The sequence below is a fragment of the Bremia lactucae genome, linkage group LG4, assembly GCF_004359215.1.
Source record: "Bremia lactucae strain SF5 linkage group LG4, whole genome shotgun sequence".
Classification (NCBI taxonomy): domain Eukaryota; phylum Oomycota; class Peronosporomycetes; order Peronosporales; family Peronosporaceae; genus Bremia; species Bremia lactucae.
This window is the reverse complement of record NC_090613.1, coordinates 456,651-478,942: the sequence shown is the minus strand read 5'-3', so window position 1 is coordinate 478,942 and position 22,292 is coordinate 456,651. Positions and strand designations below refer to the sequence as shown.

General features: G+C 45.3%; 3 protein-coding genes across 3 annotated transcripts; all 3 read right to left on the bottom strand.

The window, feature by feature from the left end:
• Window positions 1-11,870: 11,870 nt before the first annotated feature.
• On the bottom strand, window positions 11,871-12,404 carry CCR75_006308 (uncharacterized protein; the record flags this gene model as incomplete). Its single annotated transcript, XM_067964378.1, has 1 exon — window positions 11,871-12,404. One exon carries the CDS (start codon window positions 12,402-12,404, stop codon window positions 11,871-11,873), a length of 534 nt encoding a protein of 177 aa, XP_067819887.1.
• A 3,021-nt stretch (window positions 12,405-15,425) lies between these two features.
• CCR75_006309 (uncharacterized protein) lies at window positions 15,426-16,478 on the bottom strand (the record flags this gene model as incomplete). The annotated part of the gene is made up of 1 exon (XM_067964379.1): window positions 15,426-16,478. The coding sequence occupies one exon, from the start codon at window positions 16,476-16,478 to the stop codon at window positions 15,426-15,428; it is 1,053 nt and encodes a 350-aa protein (XP_067819888.1).
• A 1,415-nt stretch (window positions 16,479-17,893) lies between these two features.
• CCR75_006310 (uncharacterized protein) lies at window positions 17,894-21,508 on the bottom strand (the record flags this gene model as incomplete). The annotated part of the gene is made up of 1 exon (XM_067964380.1): window positions 17,894-21,508. One exon carries the CDS (start codon window positions 21,506-21,508, stop codon window positions 17,894-17,896), a length of 3,615 nt encoding a protein of 1,204 aa, XP_067819961.1.
• Window positions 21,509-22,292: the final 784 nt, after the last annotated feature.

Here is a 22,292-nt window from a genome sequence, read left to right as displayed (position 1 = left end):
CGGGCGAAATTAATTCGCTGCGACCGCTGTTTCATCACATCGGAATGTGGTTGAATGCGGCGCAGGAATTCCGCCTCGTATTGGTCGGGCGTTTCTTTTTAACACACACGACCGGGATCGGGATAATACGCCCAAGCGATTTTCCCTGAGCTCTCCATGATTGAAAGACGCCATAATAATTATGTGCGTCTACATGAGCGCGCTCTAGGAGCGACGCTCTTGGCCCGTCTAAACGAGGCCATTTAGATGGAGGGGGCATCTTTGGAATGCCACCCGTCACATAGTCCAAGGAACTTTCTAAGTCCCATGACATCGACTAGAACTGGCCAGTCGGTAATTGCCTTGATATTTTCGGAATCTGGGCGCACGCCTTACTTACAGACGATGCACCAAAGAAGTGGTATCTCGCTTGCAGCGAATATACACTTCTTGAGATTTTCGTACAACTTGTGCTTTCGCATAAGTGTTAGAACCTAACGAACGTGAGATTTACGAACTCCCACGTCCGTCTTTCCGTCCATGGCGCGGCTATGGACGAATACATCGTCAAAATAACTCAGTGCGAATTCTCACACCGGTCTTTAAAATTTGTTACACATCAGTTGGATGTTGCAGGGGCGTTACTAGGCCCCTGAGGCATTACTAGCCATCCCCATAGAAACACAAAGGGAGTGCTTACTACTGTGTACGTAATGTCCCGGTTACGCATAAGATTCTGACAAATTCCATCTATCAGATCCATAGACAAACTGATGGTACTGTTACACATACCATCTATAATTACGCCTTTTCTAGGTATCGGCGTTTGTGCCGGTGCCGTTGCAGCATTCAGTTTATTGAATGCGTGCACTATCCGCAATATCCTGTAATCTTCCGCACACAGAAGGCCAGAGAGCTATGTGGGGAAGTTGACTTCCTTACATGGCCCGCTTTCAATGTATTGATAAAGAAGTTGTCGATCGAAAGATCTTGTGCACGAGGCAGTGGCCACTGCTTCATGACACAGTACTTCGAGCCCGGTTTGAGCTCGATCTCATGTCGAGTGCGTTTATCCTTAAGCAATTCGCATGGAACTGTTTAAGGGAATACATCTTTGAATTCAATCAAATCCGTATATAAAGAATTTGTCTCGAGTGTCTCCCATGATTCAGTAGTATATCTCTCAATCCGAGTCTTTACATCGAGGACATTTTCGTCCATCAATAAGCTGCTGAGAACCTGTTCGCTCTCTGTAAAAATTACCGCTGACTGATTGTCGGTTACGAATTCGTCCTCTTTGACGAGTACGCAGATCTGCTTGATTCTGCCACTTTGCAGATGTCTCAAAAACCGTATAAGTTCTAGGGTTGGTAATTGAGTAATCTCCAAAGTTGACTTCGATTGCACATATAGATCGAGAGTATAAGCGCCTACTACTATTGATCCGTCATTCTCAAGACATGCAATGTCTCGATTACTTCTTGTGACCTGATAGAACTGTTGTCCTTTAACGGACTACAAAGTGCTACCAGTTGCTAGACGATCATGGGCTCAATTATGCTGAGCGCGACATCCCCCCGACGAGGATGACGGTGCGTCTAGCGTTAGCTCACAGATATTACACCCTAAATGACTCGGCCTTGACCATCAATGCTTTCAGCATTCAGTGAATCGTTTTTTTAACGAGTGTCACTCGACGGAGTACGCGCATCGATAACAGTGATGAAACGCGTGTGTGAGATTTCACTACACGTTATGAAAATTGCAGTATGATGAATTTATCGTACTGGATTTGGATGACAAATTAGATGTCATCCTTGGTTTGCCTTGGCTCAGAAAGAGCCAAAAATTAGCTGGCAGCATTAATCCGTAAAGATGCCTGCCACTTGTTCATCAGATGGCCATCAGATGAACGTCTTGGAGCGTCCACAAGCGTGTGAATCTTCTACGAGTGAGTGCGATGGCCTCACTTGTGGTACGGTCATTAGTACGACTGCACAAGATCACAGTGTGATGACTAATCACACAGTGGAGTCAGCTGCTAGCGGCTGTGCATATACACAGTCGCCAAAGATCCATCACTCGAATATGTTAAATGGATTGATACATGAATACATGCCTAGCGAGCGACATCTAAGGAAGATGCGGGTTGCCCAAAAGGGACAACACGATAATTTAAGGTCGAATAGAGAGTCGACCGTTGAGGACCCGATTGTGATAGCGCAATCACATTCGAAAGACGGTAAAGGAATAAGTCTTCACGTACTTGAGGAGAAATTTTCTTAAATAATTAATGCTGAAGTGACTAGAATTCAGTATTACGAGGGATTAATCCCTTGGTACCCTATGGAATATGTCTAGCATGGACATATCACATGACAATGAAATACGCATCACGTTTCGCGTGATAAGAGACATAGATAGGTTTGCGGTCGAACGAATGAGTTCGACCGTAGGGAACGACGCCATCTTGGCCATGCTGTCCGATTTGGATAGAGATGCCCTCCATATAACCATCGCCAACTTCATACAACATGAACTTGACGAGGCGAAGGAGAAGGTAGCCTTGCTTAATCAGCGAGGCTCTCAACAGGCACAAATGTCGAGGTTACAGCAGGCAAAGACCCCTGAACCTAAGATGACGCACACGCGTCGTCCGGAAACCTTAAAGATTGGTTTTTCAAAGTATAGTGTAGTCGAAGAAGACTCCCTCTCAAGATGGCTCGTCGAGCTGGGCGATGCCATAAGGGCTCGTCACATCGTCGACGAGCAAATGCTAGTCGCATTCGCTCAATTAAATTTGGCAGGTCGTGCCAAAACTTGGGCTTTGGGCCATAAGTTGCGCACCCATACGTCTATGGGTCGCTAGAGGCTTTTAAAGCCCGGCTCAAACAGACGTTTGAATCGCCAAGGGCTGCGTTCAGAGCTCGTTCAGAGCTTCTGAAACTCAAGCAAGGCAAGCGTGCTGTTCACGCATATGCCCAACACATACGACTCTAAGCGAGTTCTATAACAAATAACCCAGTCCATGAACACACGTTGATTACAGTATTCATGCAAGATCTTGCGAATTGTCCCGTAAAGACCCACCTGATCTGCTTGAAACTGGATACGCTTGAAGAAGCAAGATCCGTTGCGGAACAGGAGGACTTTAGCTTGAGTCAGGCTCAAGCTAGTTCGTCATCGTATCGTTCTCCAAGACGACACGAGCTAGGAGGTCCACAATTCATGGATCTTTCTTACGTCGAAAGCGAGAGACCTTGCTTTTTTAGCAATCAGCGATTGCAAAAATGCCATCGCTGCTAAAAATTAGGACACTACGCTCATGAGTGTAATGCTCCACACCCAGTACCGAAAGGTACTGAACGTAATTATGGACTGGATTCCAAAAAGGGCAACGGTCGCGGTCAGTAGGGGCGCAACGCCTTGCTGATCCAGCATCCAAGAGAATTTGCAGATCTCTTGACGAAAGTTGCTCCAGGCACAGTCATTATGTGTCTCTGCACCTGGCGATGAGGTATCCCTCATCCCCTTGAAGTTGAAAGTGACAAATCATATGTCACTTAGAGCCCTAGTGGACTGTGGGGCGTCGAATAACTTTATATGTCGCCAGGTGCAACGGGGCACTGCCGACTTGCACTGCTTCAGTACAAGTCCACTTTGCACTGCTTCAGTACAAGTGGTGCCACAGGTCACTTTACGTACACTATTACGTGCGGAGGAAGACTCTCGCATAAACACTTGCTTAAAAGGTTTTAAAGTAAAATGTATACAATTCAATTAACGTTCTTCTGTTTTTATATATTTTCTACTAACTTAACTATGTACTAATACAAAACATGGAATAAAGTCTTATCTATCTATCTCTTTGCGCGCGTCCAGTGCTGACTGGATCGCGTGCAAGTAGATATAAAGGCCTGTATTTACCAATGAATAAGCTTCTCAAATGTTAATATGTTAAAGTAATACTTCCAAAATATTATCAATCTTTAAGATAATCTTATTTTGGTATACCCCACTGGCACTCAGTAAGCTGTCACCTCGGCCGATCATACTCAGTGGACTGAGCTTTATAACATTTGGGAGCCGATAAAGAGACACCCCTAACTTATCTACCTCTGTATTAATGAGAGTACCGTAATATTAGCAACTTGCTGATAACTAGATTATTTATTGAGAAATCTTATCGATGTAACGGATGTATCGGTACATTAAATTAACACATAAAGCCCAAAAGGATCCAAAGACGACTTTAAAGGAATAATTTTCAATTTTGTAGCGGAGCTCGCTCCTAAAGTCAGAGGAAGACTTTCAGACTCAGAGAGTCACTTAGTTCTATTATACTAATGGGTTTAACAACTCAGAAAGTCGTACAAACTATCAAAGCTCAAGGAATACTAAATCAAGGCATTCAGGGTTCGTAGAACCAAGTGGCAACTAGTGCCCAAGAGGAATCACTTTTAAAAGGCTTCTATATCTTACAGATCAATGCGCAAGCCTTAGAAAGGCACTTAACGCTTTGAGATCAAAGGAAAACTGCACTTTATTTAATTATCTAAATCTGAAATTCTTACCCTAGCTAAATTAAAAATAGATTTTGGCCGCCAGATTTATGCCTGGCGGCGACTACATTTGTTACCCATAACAAATGGGTTTTGAGTAACTAACTATTTTAAAATTAGATAAAAGGGTATTTTACCCATAAAGTAAATGTACCACAACAACGGTTCATTAATCGATGTGTGCCCCATTACACCCTCCCCCATCAGCCTGTTGACATCGAGTGAGAACATTCGCTTCATTCCTCTTTGAGGTTGGAACGGAAGCAGCTAACCGTTCGGTTGTGTTCTTCATTCTTTTTGTCCTATGACAATCAAGCGTGAGTCACAGACTCTTAGCACCTTCCTCGACGATGGGGGAATGGTGGACATTCAAAGTGACTCTCCATTCAGAGGAGGAGGGGAAAGAGCGTCGTTCTCTCACGCCTTCTCCTCTGGATGAACGTCGGCGGGACCCGAATCGTTCTCAGAACGTGGTGCCGCTGATGTCTTAACTGCATTGAGCAGGACACGGACCCTGAGTCCAACATCATTACGAATCCGCTCGATGTAGAGCAAGAGCGGATAATCCTCATAGAGGAAAGAGCTCGTCGATGGGCTGCCGAGATAGCGAAAGCCAAAGCTCATAGTGAATAGATATTCATTCTGCTTAGTGCAGACGAGCGTCTCAAAGAGATAGCGGGTCACAGCTTGGGCACCTGGGTCTCCAGTGACCCGGCGAGAACGCCGGAGGAGATCGCTGTCCGCGACGTTCTTCATGAGCAATACCCCACGCCAAAGTTTATGACGCGAAGCTAGTATCTGACGCGTTTAAGTGATTAAGCTCGCGGGGGTTCGGTAACCTCAATAAGGAAAATTTCGATCATTTTGTATCCAAACGAAACAAGGAGTAAAAACGAAGTCTCATTTGAGAACTGGGTCCACCGGCCCCGCCGACTTCGTAATATATAAAATATCCGAGAGTCTGTGGATAGAGGTGATGTTCATTTGGAACGGAAGCTTCGCTTCAATTTCGCTAAGCTAAAGGCCAAAGGCCAGTTACATTCGGCATTTATGCCACAAAACGAAAAAAGGCCTAGCCGATAATTCAGTGCTTCGATTGACCGTACAACCATGAATCGAAGCCGCACTGAGGCATAAGATCCACCTAATCCCACGATTAGTCGTCGGGAGCGTCGTTTGACGCAAGTTGACCCTGAGCTTGGCGCTCAAAAACGTCAACGGCGTACGGGCAATCTTGCCGAAGCGGTACCTCGAACTTTCAAGAGTTTTCAGAAGAGGGGTACCCTAGCCACTTCACCAGATACTGGTATTGACCCTCACGACGACGTCGCTTTAAAAGGTACTCCACATGAATCTGAAGGTTCCCCCGCGCACCAAGCAGCGCGGGAGAAACCAAGTTGGTAGAAAGGTTTTTAGCGTTTAGTAAAACACGGTCTCCAACCATATAAGAATTACTACAGCTTCTGCCTTTGGCATCTGCTTGTTCTTTTTGTTTGTCTTGGCTACCAGCCATCTTATCCCTTACATGTCTTAAGAAACTAAATCGCGTCGCGAAAAACTCGCTTACTTGTTTCCGAACGGTAACAAGGCTGATATCAGCAAGCCTATCGGCTAATTCCCCCCTACCAAGCCCTGAGCCACGCAGTGGTATCGTTAACGGAACGCGTGGGTGGGTAAGACCGTTTACATAGAGCAAATATAGCCTGTAGAGGCATGTATAGCGTAATTTAACGCAAACCCCACCACTCGGAGCATTGAGCTCCAGCGCTTTGGTGTCTGACCACACACGCTGCGTAAAATGTCTTCAATGACGCGATTGACACGTTCAGTTTGACCACAGTGGACATATCCAATCTGGTGCCAAGCACTCGAAAAATTGATTTCCAGAATGTACCCGTGAAACGGGGGCCCGATCAGAGACAATTGCCACTGGCAAACCATGTTGTCGAAACAAGCGATCAATAAAAAGCTTAGCTGTTCCTTCTCCATCAATGGAATCCGACACGGCCGCTGAGTGAGCCATTTTTGCTCAATCGGACAACAAAGACCACTATACCAGAGTTACCGACTGAATAACTCAAAAACACAATACATACTAATGGACTCCCAGCATCCAATGGGGACGGGAAGACTCGCCAGTGGCGCAGCAGCATATGCCGAGGGTTTAACCCGTTGGCACGCTTCGCATGTGCGAGCATAAAAGCTGACCATTTATAAAGTTTGAACCACCAATAACTCTAACTTATAGAGTCGTAGGTCTTTTCTCTACCGATATGACGACCAAGGACAGTATCATGTGCCTCATAGATGATCCGGTACTACAAATCCTCATCATGAGGAACAACGACACGCGGAGGGTCCGTGATGTCTGTGCAATAAAGCAACAGGTTGTTATCGATAGAAAATTGATGTATCCTTGCACGCAAATGTAACGGCAATTTCACGCCCGAATCCGAATTCTTTAAAGCTCGTAGCAGAGCTACACACTGTTTATCCTTGGCGTAAGCCGAACGGATTAATTAAGAAATAGGTGACGAGATAGTCGTTAAATGAGAAAGCTCATAATCCGGCCTGCGTGATAACGCATCGGCCAAAGTATTTTGCTTGCCGGGTTTATACTTCACCTCGAAGTTATATTTGTGCGAAAAAAGGATAGCCATCGGGACATTCTCTGTGGGGCGACATAGTCGCCGTGCGTAATTACGCGTGATCTGTATTAATCACAGACGGCTTAGAGCCGAGCAGATGAACTCTGAATTTGACGAGAGCATACTTCAAAGCAAGTAAATCTTTGTCATGATCTGGGTAGTTCTTTTCCGCAGCTTTAAGCTGTCTAGACTCAAACGCAATAACACGTTCATGCCCCTCAACATCTGTTTGTAACAGAGCACTGCCAATTGCAAAATCTGATCCGTCACAGACGACACTGAAAGGCCAATTTTTGTTTGGCAGTGCCAGAATCGGGGAATGGATAAGACTATCCTTAGTTGCTCGAAAAGCATTTTTTTGGTGCTAGTTCAGCACCATTCTATATCCTTTTTAATAAGATTAGATAATGGCCTAGCCATATCAGCGTAATTTTCGGATTATTCGCATAAATAATTGGCGAGACCCAACCACTTACGCAAATCCTTTTGGTTTTTAGGAACCGGCCAATCTACTATGGCTTTTACCTTAGCGGGATCCGCTCTAAGGCATCGCTTACCAATGAAGCATTCTAGAAAAGAAATTTCATCTGCGCTAAAAATGTATTTAGATGCATTGGCCTACAATTTGTTGTGCGCATGCACTCGAGCACTGCTCGCAAATGGTCTAAATGGTTTTCCACATCTGACCGACCCTGCTCCGCACGACTATGGACAAAAATGTCATCGAAATAAGTCTGTGCATATCCTCGATGAGGGCGAAACAGTTGCGTCACTAGACGATTAAATGCTGCCGGGGCGTTGGAAAGCCCTTGTAGCATACCAGCCACTCCCATAACATGCCGCTTGAGGTGCTAACCGCTGTAAGCGGGATATCACTAGCTCGCATGAGCAATTGGTAAAAACCATCGACTAAGTCCAATGCACTGTACATTATACATTACACCATATTGTTCTGAAGAACATCCTTTCTACAAATGGGGGCTTGGGCTGGTATAGTGGCAGCATTAAGCTTATTATATGCATGTACAATGCGCCATTTATCATTTGGCTTTCTGACACAAAATGTCGGTGTCGAATGAGGAGGTTTACTCTCTCGTACTATTCCAGCCTCGTGCTTAGCATGGAAAAAATTGTCAATGACACACTGCTCCCTTGGTAAAGGCCATTAACTTGTGACACAGTATTTGGTTTCCGGAACCAAGTCAATTTCATGACGAACACCTCTATCCGGAGGTAAAACAGATGGTGATTATTACATGCCACATCTTGGAATTCCTTGATCAAGAAATAAAAGGGATCCGTAGGATCTTTAAGGATTGATGACCCATTTCGCGCACTAAGTGCGGCTTTTGTGTCATCCAGAACAGCTTTGTCTAGAAGTGACGATGAGTTCAACTCAATTGTTGGTCGAATGACCACCATTTTAGATAAGTCGCCAGCCTTTAAGGCTCGGCCGCACTCATCAATCGACAATTCGTCTAGCTCTAAAAGAGCATGTAACGAAGGGATTGCCGCGGGGCTAACTTTTCCCTCAATTTTACAGGTTACACCATTTACAAGCGTATGTAATAGCTCACTCGTCACTTTGTGAGGGTATACACGCTTCGTGTCCACCCTGTCTTGGAGTGGAGACAATACGCCTCTTAGAGGCCGGGACATTCACGTCTCCGGGTTTTCCAGCCTGTATCGGTTCTATACAAGACATGGTGTCTAATTTGACATCCGATAAGGAGTTAGGTAACTCAACATTCTTATCCAGCGAACGTTTACGTGTCGCTTCACGTGGATTCGAGGGGTTTGACCCAACATGCCCTGGCGAACCGCCAATAGTGTCACTATTGACACTCAGTATGGTGTCACCTCGGCCGACCACACTCGGTGGAGTTAGACGTACCACTCCACGTATCTCAGGGATATTGCACCCTTGAGGTCCTGGCGAGCCGCCAACAGTGTCACTACTGACACTCAGTATGATGCCACCTCGGCCAACCATACTCGGTGGACTTAAACGTGCCACTCCACGTATCTCAGGGATATTTGCACCCTTGATGATTCCGCCTTAGGCCAAGAATGCTTTCAGCAGTCAGTGATCGTTATTACAACGAGTATCACTCGACAAACTACGTACCGTTCCACTTATTTCTGTTTACTCGGGCTCAGATCAATGTTTTTACATTAGAGTTTATTAACTCAGACATGCTAATGTCTAAAACACTGACAGACTCATTCAATGATCCGCGCCCATAGCGCTTTTGTTGTCTAGCAAAGGTGGGTTCATGACTCTCCAAAACTTTGCTAGGAACATTGCGCGTGGCGCCTAAGGTCTTAGATCTCCAATCGATTCATGGCTCATGGTGTTCTTACCAGGCCATACCAAGGATGAGATCATAATCCGAATCCAAATCCAGGACGAAACAGCGTTCCATACTATCAAAGTCCAGAAACTTTATACTTAAGCTCAATGGAACTTTGGAAACAGTGACACGAGTCCCAGTCGCTAAGCGAACAGTGATTGTATCACCTTCATGAGCTTCAAGCGCCTCAACGTATCGTTGACTTCCTTCAAGGGAAAGTCGTCGAGCATAATTGCAAGACGCTCCTGAGTCAATTGAAATTGACACGGCTTATCAAAGCCCTTTACAGTCGCTTGTGCGACTAGCAAGCCAGGCTTGTACTCTCGTCCCGTGCCTTTAAGCACCGAGCTATTTGGGGCTAGGTTCTGTTTATTCTCACCTCCGAGAGGTTCAACAGATTCTAGGTCTTCCCCAGTAGGGCACACCGCACCTACTGGGTATCGACGCTTTCCCGCACCGTACCAGATCTCTGGTATATGTCGGAGTTGGAGCTCTTTCAAGCTTCACGCGAAATTCGAAGCGGGCAAGCCTGACGTAAATGTTTCGTGCTTCTGCACATATAACATCAACGGATGGTCTTATGCTGTTCCACAGCTTGATCAGCCTCTTCTCTTTCCTCAACGAGGCTTAAAATCCATGAGTTTTGCTCTATTAAACGGATTCCATGTGCTCGAAGAGCTTGTTCGGTAAACAGGCGTGCTAACGCGAGCAGACTTAAAGTCGGACTCGGCGCGTAGCGCTATGGCAACTGATTCTTCGAACGTAGCAGGATGGGGTCGGAATATTTCCGTCCGGGCAACGCCCTCATTCAGCACTCCAATAAAGATGGTCACTACAATTGCTTCTTGCACCGGGTCTTGATGCATATATGCAATGAGAGTTCTCAACTCCTGGACAAAGTCTCCTAGGTTTTTTTTACCCTGTTGAGTTGCTAGGAGCCGTGCTCGCATGCGATAAGCCTGATCAGGCGGTGCAAACATGCTGAACATTGCTGTTTTAGCGAAATCCATGAGGGAAAAGCGTCATTATGGACGTGCTGCACGTTAGTGCCCACTCCATGGCGCTGCCTCCAAGTTTGAAATTGCCGTTGCCACTTTTGCCGTTCTGATAAGAACAAGGCGGAATCTATGGACACTTCCATCTGCTTAATCCAAAAAGGCAGATTTTCTCCACTTTTCCCTCAAATGTCTTCATATTTACAGTTAGAGAGCGATCCCTCGGCTCTGAGTCAGGTACGGAGATGTACCGGGTTGGCATAGATGCCGCTAAGTTTCCGAAACCTGATAGATCAGGGAGACTTCGTACCGCATGAAGGCTTCAAGCCTTGCATGCAGGACCGCTGGTCCCCGGGAGATAATCAATTCCACGTGCTCAAGCCCAAATAAGCTTTTAAGTTTGTCATAAGCGGCGCGTTGCGCTTCTGACAATTCTGGAACCTCTTCCATTATTGTAAGGGTTTAGTATTGTAAAGACTCAGGCGTAGATTGACTACGATTGCTACCAGTGTAGCGGAGCTACCTTGCTCCTAAAATCAGCGGAAGACTTTGGGCTCAAAGAGTCACTTAATTTTATTAAACTAATGGGTTTAACAAATCAGGGAGTCGTACAAGCTATTAAAGCATAAGGAATCCTAGTTCAAGGCATTCAGGGGTTCGTAGAACCAAGTAGCAACTAGTGCCCAAGAGTAATCACTTTAAAAAGGCTTCTATATCTTACAGATCAATGCGCAAGCTTTAGAAAGGCACTTAACGCTTTGAGATCAAAGGAAAAACTGCACTTTATTTAATTATCTAAATCTGAAACCCTTACCCTAGCTAAATTAAAAATAGATTTTGGCCGCCGGATTTATATCTGGCGGCGACCACATTTGTTACCCATAATAAATGGGATTTAAGCAACTAACTATTTTAAAATTAGATAAAAGGGTATTTTTCCCATAAAGTAAATGTACCACAACAACGGTTCCTTAACCGATGTGTGCCCCATCGGTTAAGGAACCGTTGTTGTGGTACATTTACTTTATGGGAAAAATACCCTTTTATCTAATTTTAAATTACAAATTTTGCAATATGGCGAAATAATTTAACGATAAATTTTTAATCTGTAGTTTTTTCAATTAAAACAACAGACGGGGAGGGTGTGTGGCTATACCTAAAGGGGTGTCTATACCGATTCCCTTTTTATTGCAGTCCATTTCCAACGCTTATGCGATTCGAAATACACATGTGAAATGACAAATACCGGTATATACTAACGCGTGTACTTTATTCGACTAGATGTTAGTAGGTTACTCGCTTCGATCATGTACCCTCTCCTCTGAACGTCGTCTATTCGCTCTTAATCTTGCCCTGGTCATTGTCCTCAATAGTTTGGCGTTTGACACGGGAGAATGGGTTCATGCTTTCGTCCATGATAAAGTCTACCAGCACCTTGACCCACGACTTGTGGCTCGGGAGATTTTCGTAAAACTCGGGGGCGAGTGCACGCACTTCGTGGAGACGCGAGCCAGCAACAAACGGAAAGTCGTGGTGTTCATTGTGTAACCCCACATTAAATGTCAAGCGGTTTAAAATGCCGTAATACGAGTACGTTTCGTACCCCAGTGTAAACTCATAATGCTCGGCAATAAAGTGACCAGCAACAGGGTGGATACCGCAGCCGAGCATCGTGCCTAAGAGCAGATATAGAAACCCCGAGAGTCCTCCGTAAACGTAAATTAAGCAATCGTAGCTTAGACACACGGCAGCATTGATATATTCCCATTTGCCTGGCTTCTTGGGGTTCACAATAAGTGGGCGGCCCACATAAAAAAACGCATGGAATAGGATATAGAGAAACTTGGTAAATTTATTCGCAATCATCTTGCCTTCAAAATCCGTCGGAAGGTCCACGTCCACGCCTTCGACTCCTTGATACCGATGATGCTCGAGGTGATACCGTTTAAAAGAAATCGACGCAGGCAAGCCTACAGGCAGATTTGCCACGAAACCGAACAATTTATTGTGCAGCGGCTTCTTAAACGCCAGATTGTGCGTAATTTCGTGCATGCCCATCGTCATGCCGTGGTTTGCCGTGCCACTGACAAAGTACAAGANNGTATGGAACGCTGTCTCGTTCTTGGTTTGGATTCGAGATATGATCTCATCCTTGGAATAGCCTGGTTAGAACACCATGAGCCATGGATCGATTGGAGGTCTAAGACCTTAGGCGCCATGCGCAATGTTCCTAGCAAAGTTTTGGAGAGTCATGATCCCACCTTAGGCCAACAGTGCTTTTAGAATTCAGTCAATCGTTATTACAACGAGTGTCACTCGACGGAGTACGTGCCGTTCCACTTATTTCTGCTGAGTCGGGCTCAGAATTAATGTTTTTAACATTAGAGTTTATTAACTCAGACATGCCAATGTCTAAAACACTGACAGACTCATTCAATGATCCGCGCCCATAGCGCTTTTGTTGTCTAGCAAAGGTGGGTTCATGACTCTCCAAAACTTTGCTAGGAACATTGCGCGTGGCGCCTAAGGTCTTAGATCTCCAATCGATTCATGGCTCATGGTGTTCTTACCAGGCCATACCAAGGATGAGATCATAATCCGAATCCAAATCCAGGACGAAACAGCGTTCCATACTATCAAAGTCCAGAAACTTTATACTTAAGCTCAATGGAACTTTGGAAACAGTGACACGAGTCCCAGTCGCTAAGCGAACAGTGATTGTATCACCTTCATGAGCTTCAAGCGCCTCAACGTATCGTTGACTTCCTTCAAGGGAAAGTCGTCGAGCATAATTGCAAGACGCTCCTGAGTCAATTGAAATTGACACGGCTTATCAAAGCCCTTTACAGTCGCTTGTGCGACTAGCAAGCCAGGCTTGTACTCTCGTCCCGTGCCTTTAAGCACCGAGCTATTTGGGGCTAGGTTCTGTTTATTCTCACCTCCGAGAGGTTCAACAGATTCTAGGTCTTCCCCAGTAGGGCACACCGCACCTACTGGGTATCGACGCTTTCCCGCACCGTACCAGATCTCTGGTATATGTCGGAGTTGGAGCTCTTTCAAGCTTCACGCGAAATTCGAAGCGGGCAAGCCTGACGTAAATGTTTCGTGCTTCTGCACATATAACATCAACGGATGGTCTTATGCTGTTCCACAGCTTGATCAGCCTCTTCTCTTTCCTCAACGAGGCTTAAAATCCATGAGTTTTGCTCTATTAAACGGATTCCATGTGCTCGAAGAGCTTGTTCGGTAAACAGGCGTGCTAACGCGAGCAGACTTAAAGTCGGACTCGGCGCGTAGCGCTATGGCAACTGATTCTTCGAACGTAGCAGGATGGGGTCGGAATATTTCCGTCCGGGCAACGCCCTCATTCAGCACTCCAATAAAGATGGTCACTACAATTGCTTCTTGCACCGGGTCTTGATGCATATATGCAATGAGAGTTCTCAACTCCTGGACAAAGTCTCCTAGGTTTTTTTTACCCTGTTGAGTTGCTAGGAGCCGTGCTCGCATGCGATAAGCCTGATCAGGCGGTGCAAACATGCTGAACATTGCTGTTTTAGCGAAATCCATGAGGGAAAAGCGTCATTATGGACGTGCTGCACGTTAGTGCCCACTCCATGGCGCTGCCTCCAAGTTTGAAATTGCCGTTGCCACTTTTGCCGTTCTGATAAGAACAAGGCGGAATCTATGGACACTTCCATCTGCTTAATCCAAAAAGGCAGATTTTCTCCACTTTTCCCTCAAATGTCTTCATATTTACAGTTAGAGAGCGATCCCTCGGCTCTGAGTCAGGTACGGAGATGTACCGGGTTGGCATAGATGCCGCTAAGTTTCCGAAACCTGATAGATCAGGGAGACTTCGTACCGCATGAAGGCTTCAAGCCTTGCATGCAGGACCGCTGGTCCCCGGGAGATAATCAATTCCACGTGCTCAAGCCCAAATAAGCTTTTAAGTTTGTCATAAGCGGCGCGTTGCGCTTCTGACAATTCTGGAACCTCTTCCATTATTGTAAGGGTTTAGTATTGTAAAGACTCAGGCGTAGATTGACTACGATTGCTACCAGTGTAGCGGAGCTACCTTGCTCCTAAAATCAGCGGAAGACTTTGGGCTCAAAGAGTCACTTAATTTTATTAAACTAATGGGTTTAACAAATCAGGGAGTCGTACAAGCTATTAAAGCATAAGGAATCCTAGTTCAAGGCATTCAGGGGTTCGTAGAACCAAGTAGCAACTAGTGCCCAAGAGTAATCACTTTAAAAAGGCTTCTATATCTTACAGATCAATGCGCAAGCTTTAGAAAGGCACTTAACGCTTTGAGATCAAAGGAAAAACTGCACTTTATTTAATTATCTAAATCTGAAACCCTTACCCTAGCTAAATTAAAAATAGATTTTGGCCGCCGGATTTATATCTGGCGGCGACCACATTTGTTACCCATAATAAATGGGATTTAAGCAACTAACTATTTTAAAATTAGATAAAAGGGTATTTTTCCCATAAAGTAAATGTACCACAACAACGGTTCCTTAACCGATGTGTGCCCCATCGGTTAAGGAACCGTTGTTGTGGTACATTTACTTTATGGGAAAAATACCCTTTTATCTAATTTTAAATTACAAATTTTGCAATATGGCGAAATAATCTAACGATAAATTTTTAATCTGTAGTTTTTTCAATTAAAACAACAGACGGGGAGGGTGTGTGGCTATACCTAAAGGGGTGTCTATACCGATTCCCTTTTTATTGCAGTCCATTTCCAACGCTTATGCGATTCGAAATACACATGTGAAATGACAAATACCGGTATATACTAACGCGTGTACTTTATTCGACTAGATGTTAGTAGGTTACTCGCTTCGATCATGTACCCTCTCCTCTGAACGTCGTCTATTCGCTCTTAATCTTGCCCTGGTCATTGTCCTCAATAGTTTGGCGTTTGACACGGGAGAATGGGTTCATGCTTTCGTCCATGATAAAGTCTACCAGCACCTTGACCCACGACTTGTGGCTCGGGAGATTTTCGTAAAACTCGGGGGCGAGTGCACGCACTTCGTGGAGACGCGAGCCAGCAACAAACGGAAAGTCGTGGTGTTCATTGTGTAACCCCACATTAAATGTCAAGCGGTTTAAAATGCCGTAATACGAGTACGTTTCGTACCCCAGTGTAAACTCATAATGCTCGGCAATAAAGTGACCAGCAACAGGGTGGATACCGCAGCCGAGCATCGTGCCTAAGAGCAGATATAGAAACCCCGAGAGTCCTCCGTAAACGTAAATTAAGCAATCGTAGCTTAGACACACGGCAGCATTGATATATTCCCATTTGCCTGGCTTCTTGGGGTTCACAATAAGTGGGCGGCCCACATAAAAAAACGCATGGAATAGGATATAGAGAAACTTGGTAAATTTATTCGCAATCATCTTGCCTTCAAAATCCGTCGGAAGGTCCACGTCCACGCCTTCGACTCCTTGATACCGATGATGCTCGAGGTGATACCGTTTAAAAGAAATCGACGCAGGCAAGCCTACAGGCAGATTTGCCACGAAACCGAACAATTTATTGTGCAGCGGCTTCTTAAACGCCAGATTGTGCGTAATTTCGTGCATGCCCATCGTCATGCCGTGGTTTGCCGTGCCACTGACAAAGTACAAGACAAAGAGGTACACAGGCCACGACATGTACTGAGCCTGTAGCGCCAGGTACGTCTGCAGTGCCACAACGGCCACGCATATGTACTTAGTCTTCCAGCAATGCCCAAAAAGCTTCTTCACTTCCGGATACTTGGCCATAATGAGCTTCCGGCGCGTGGCATGCGGCTCGTCGGTCGGTGTCCAGTGGAAATCGTGCTGCGGCTCGTGCGCCTGGATAAATTGCGGTTTGGTGACTTGCGGCTGCACGGGGGCCATAGCAGGCATGACGCTCTTCTCGACTTTGCACATCTTGGGTGCTTCAGATAATATAAGGTTATGCTACTTGTATTCGTGGCGACGCCAAAGTGGAAGTGTTTTAATCGGTGGGAAGCGACGTTCAAAGAAATAAGCGATTAAAAATCTTGTCCCGCGTTTTAGCATAAGACTCACGGAACGGTCGTTCCAAAAAAGGATTTTGTCTCTTTTTTTGTCTTAAATATCAGAAATAGTGCAGTTTAAGCTTAAAAGCTCTATAAATTATTATTTTGTAGAAGGTTTCGTGGAAACAAGGGTTAAAACACTAACAACGAGATGCGATGTAATAAACCACAGCTTTCATAACCCTTATCCAGCAGTCGGTACTAAAATTATTAATTATTAGCAAGCACAAGAATCAGTTTTTTTTTCAAAACGCGTTCTAAGAACAAGGCGGTAGCAGAACACAATGAAACACCAACTAACAGATCGTCAGGGAATCACAATCGAAGGAGAAAGAGGATTTGACAAGATGGCTAACTACGAAACTTCATGCTGCGTGTACTTTGATACCTACGCATGCCAACGAAAACCTTAAGGACTGTTTCACTGTAAAAATACGATTGCATCTCCGCCTTGTAATTTCAGTCGTAAATAAAATTGGAGCATATAACATTTTGATCTTTTCATTCACCTTTTGAACAACGCTCTGGTTTGCAATTAGACGAACATGTTAATTGAATTCCCACGATGCCGTCAAGGAGGTAGGTATCTCGTTTATGAGTGCGATCCGAAGCGGCCGCGATCAAAAAATAGTATCCTTTGATAAAGCATATTGTGTGCTGATTGGGATTTATCACGGGCATCGCTCCATGGTAGACGAAAAAAGTTTGTCAAATTTGCCCTCGATTACAATATTGGGTGAAGTCCTTAATTTAATTAGCACTTCTCTTTGAAATTGCAAAGGTAGTCAGATGCCGAGTCGTAAAACTGAAATTTAAAATCAGAATAAAAAGGATGAGTTGTAGAATATCTGAGCCAAAGCCGAGTGTGTTAACGATAATTATACGACCGGCTTCAGTGAGGTGTCAGATGTTCAACGATGTAAAAATCTTTAAAAGGCGCTGTGTTCAAGTCACTGTACGAATAAGAAAATCTTTACGATAACTTGAATGCATGGCCTTACACTGTCGAGTGTACTAAAAATATGTGTCAGACTTCTTCGACGCTGCAGCCCAATGTGCTATTGCTATCGCTTGCTCATACACATATTTGAGCTTTTGGGTGATCCTATGGGCATACTTAGCTCATAATCGGTATTGAAAGGCCGCACTGACGGCAAATTTCTCATAAGATCGAATCTAAAATGGAGATTCTATTGCTTCAGGCATCATTACATCTGTATCTCATAAAATTAAAATGCGCATAAAACTAAAGAGGATATGATTTCTCACAGTCACCACTCTACGTTACGCTAGACGAGGTTTCGCGCTAATATTGGGGTTCCCAAGCGTGAACAAACGTGGGGCAATCGACATGGACATGAGTTCCTGGAAAAGCAGTTTGCACGAGTAGGGAATATGGACTTGTGAGATCTGCGTCTTGTTCCGACATGTGCGGCACTCAAAGGTCATTTTACGGAGATTCGCAATGGCAATGATACCACACACGTCGCATACGTGCACTCGATACGCGTCCGAGTTGGCAAAGAGGCGATCCATTAAAAAGTTGGCCGAGCCGTGGGAAATCAAACAATCGCGCTCCATCTCGCCCATTCGGAGTCCACCTTCGCGAGCTCGACCTTCCATTGGCTGCCGGGTGAGCATCGTTACGGGCCCCCGCGAGCGCGAATGAATCTTGTCGTCGACCATGTGCTTAAGACGTTGATAAAACGTCGGGCCAATGAAAATTTGCGCCGTGAGGCGACGACCCGTGTGGCCACTGTACATGACTTCATTGCCGTGTTTTTGATAGCCCAAGTTATGCAGTGTATCGGCAATGGCTTGAACCGTCACGTCCGTAAAGGGCGTCGCATCGCCTTCATCGCCCGTTTGAGAAGACACTTTGCCAAGCAAACACTCGACGAGATGTCCTACAGTCATACGTGACGGAATGGCATGAGGATTCACGACAATGTCCGGCGTAATCCCTTCGACTGTAAATGGCATGTCTTCTTGACGGTACGTCATTCCAATCGTACCCTTTTGACCATGCCGTGATGCAAACTTGTCACCAATCTGAGGCACTCGAATGTTCCGGAAACGTACTTTGGTGAACTTAAAGCCATCGGCATTAGTCGTGAGCATGACACTGTCAATGATTCCATTCTCATGCGATCGTAATGCGGTACTCGCGTCGCGCTTTTGGTGACGCTGCTCGAGTGACGAGTCTTCCGATTGCGGTAATGGCGATGTCTTGCCAATAATAATATCATTGCCACTAACGCGAGTACCGGGAGCCACCAATCCATCGTTATCGAGCTTATGGTAACTTCCATGACGTAACCCCAGACAATTCTCACGTGACGGCTTTTCAAATTCTTCACAATTCGCGCCTCCAGCGCCGCCACCCCCTGGGCCACCATGAGGACTTTTGTTCCGTTCTTGATCAATGTAGCACCGGTAAAACGTTGATCGAAAGAAACCACGGTCAATGGCACTTTGATTCATAATTAACGAATCTTCCTGGTTATACCCCGTATACGACGCAATGCCGACAATCGCATTGATTCCAGAAGGAAGCTCTCGAAAATGCAAATACTCCATGGCTCGCGTCGTCACAAGAGGCTTCTGAGGGTAATTCAATACATTCGCCATCGTGTCCATCCGAGCTCGAAAGTTTGAACAGTAGATCCCCATGGCTTGTTTGCCCATGGCAGATTGATATGTGTTACGTGGCGACTGATTATGATCGGGGAATGGGATAATACTGGCACAAATTCCAAGAATCATGGACGGATGGATTTCGCAGTGTGTGTGGATCTGCGAGCCCATGCCAACGTCTTTCGGCTCCATTGCAATCATACAAACTTCTTCTTCTTCCGTATCAATGAGCTCTACGACACCGTCTGTCAAGAGGTTATGCCAGCGGTAATTGGTAATCTTGTGATTCTGTAACTTCACGACTTGTTCCTTTTGCAAAAGCAATTGATTGTCTTCCACAATAAATAGCGGACGACAGACACGACCAGCGTCCGTGTAAATTCGGAGCTCTTTGTTCATTAAATCTCGAATCACAGACACTTCGGCATCAATGTCTACACACCGACGTAGCGATCGTAGCGTACGGATCAATTCGTTAGGCTCGCGATGTACCCCGACCCAATTGCCATTTACAAAGATCTTGGTCGAATGTGGAATGATCTGAGGCTTAATCTCTTCCAAATTCTCCGTCGCCCACTCTTCTAGGAACTCTAAAATCGGAGCTTGCGGCGAACCAACGGAAATGTACGCCATTAACGCCAAATTCTTCACAAGACCCACTGCTTGGCCTTCGGGCGTCTCCGCTGGACAAATCATGCCCCAATGCGTATTGTGAAGCTGACGAGGCTGTGCTTGCTTGCCTTCTCGCCCCAATGGCGTGTTTAAACGACGCAAATGGGACAGCGACGACGCATACGTCAATCGATTTAATACTTGCGATACGCCAGCTTTCGATGCAGTCTTTTGCATGCCCCAATTGCCCGTGGCTAGCGAATACCGCAGTCCATTCGTGATCGTACGGGACCGAATGGCCAGAGTCAAGTTGAAATCTTTGCCATTGTCGACACACTTTTGCAAAAACGATTTCACGTCTTTTGTCAATTTCTTAAACAAGACGCGAAACAATCCGCCAAGAAGCGGTCCAGCAAGATCCAAACGTTTGTTGCCGTAATGGTCTCGATCATCTTCGCCAATGCGACCTAGAGAGCACATGAGAAGTTTATGAACCACATAGCCAAGAAAATAAGCCTTTTTCGTCTCATTGTGGTCCTCCACGCCCACGTGAGGAAGCATTTCTTTCTGTAAAATGTCTTGAGCATACCGAATTCGGTCCGCTTTGCTGACATTAATCGCACTGCCTCGACGTCCAATAAAATCCAAAGCCACTTCTTGTTCTTGAATCACAAATGCTTCTTCAAGGGACGATTTAAAGCGCTCCATGAGTTCGGCATCGGAAAAATCATAACAAATGTGTTCCAGAATCTCTCGATCCGCGACAAAACCGAGCGCACGAAAGATAATGACAACTGGAATATCTTGACGAATGTATGGAATCACCGCTCGAATTTGATTGCCTGTGATGGCGCTTTTGCCCCCTCCTTTTTGATACATTTGCACATACATGGTACTTGTTGGACGAACACCGTGCTCAACGTGCGAGCGTGTTTCACAGACCCAACTGTACTTGGATGCGGCGTTTTTTCGAAAACAATAGACGTGGTTATTGCTCATTCGTTCTTGCGCAATGAGAACCTTTTCACTGCCATTGATAATAAAGTACCCCCCTTGATCGTATACACACTCGTTCAATTCGGTTAATTCCTTGTCGGTTTTGTGTGTCAAGACGCAGTATTGTGACCGCAACATGATGGGCACCATGCCTATAAACTCTTTTGGCGTCTCGACTTCGTCGTAAGGATCCATATCTTCGAGGTTTGCCGGCCCTGACGCCGGTGCTTGGTACTTTTCACACACCACATCCACGTACAATGGCGCCGAGTACGTGAGATTCCGCAGACGAGCTTCGTGTGGAAACATGACGCTAGTCGAGCCATCGGCTTCTGTCATCGTGGGTTTTGAGAGATAAATCTGACCAAACGAGATATTGTAGATCGTATCCGTGTTCGCTTTCGCCTGACCCGGTGCGTATTGCGCTTCCGGGTTGATACGAATCGAGCGCGAGTCGTCAACAAGCTCTTGCATGGTGTTCTGGATAAACTCATCGAACGAGTCTAATTGCTGCCGTACGAGACCTTTTTCCTCAAAGTAACTCGAGATCACGGCCCACGCATCTTCCTGGGAGACGATGGAGCCTGGGGCGAGACCAAGGCCGCCAGGATCGTCGCGCTCGGTGTCGCTATCGATTGGATTCTCCCAACTCATGATACGTGGGCGTGGCAATTGATACAATCGCCAAATGAATTGAAGCGGGCGGTTGGTGCGAAGTGCCGGAAATAAATCGGCACTGACGGTACGAAGAAATATCTTACTATTTAAATGATTCGTTTTTTAAGCCGATATGCAAATTCTTAAAGGACGTTATTTGTCACCAATGGACGGTGGGTATCTAATACAGTCGATTGTATCCGATGTAGTACAGCCTCCATTTGGCGACAGCGTTAAAGGCAGCTAGGCTGAGTTTCTTTGTTCTGACAGATTAATCTAATTGTGTCGTAAAAGATATTTTACGGGGCATTTTGCAGACGCGAAATGTCAACTTCCACATCTAAATTGCGATTATCAAAGCGGTGCATGCCTCAACAGGCTGCATGCCACTTTTTAAGAGCTGCGACACCCAACAGGCTGCATACCACTTTTTTAGAGCTGCGACACCCAACAGCGCCGCTGAGTTTGATATCAGACTCGCCAGATGTAACAGGTGTAATGGGGTGCATCGTTTCATGAAATTAACACTTAAAGGTTGTTAATTAATATATTATCCAAAAGGTAGGTAATCTTTGGAGAATATTACTTTACAATATAATATTCTAAAAGCTTATCCATTGGTAGATATAGACCATTATATCTACTTTCTCCGCGGTCCAGTCAGCGCTGGACGCGTGCAAAGAGAAAGACAAATAAGACTTTACTACATGTTTTGTATTAGCTTATAATTAAATTAGTATTACGTAGATAGAACAGAAGAACTTAATTATATTGATACAGT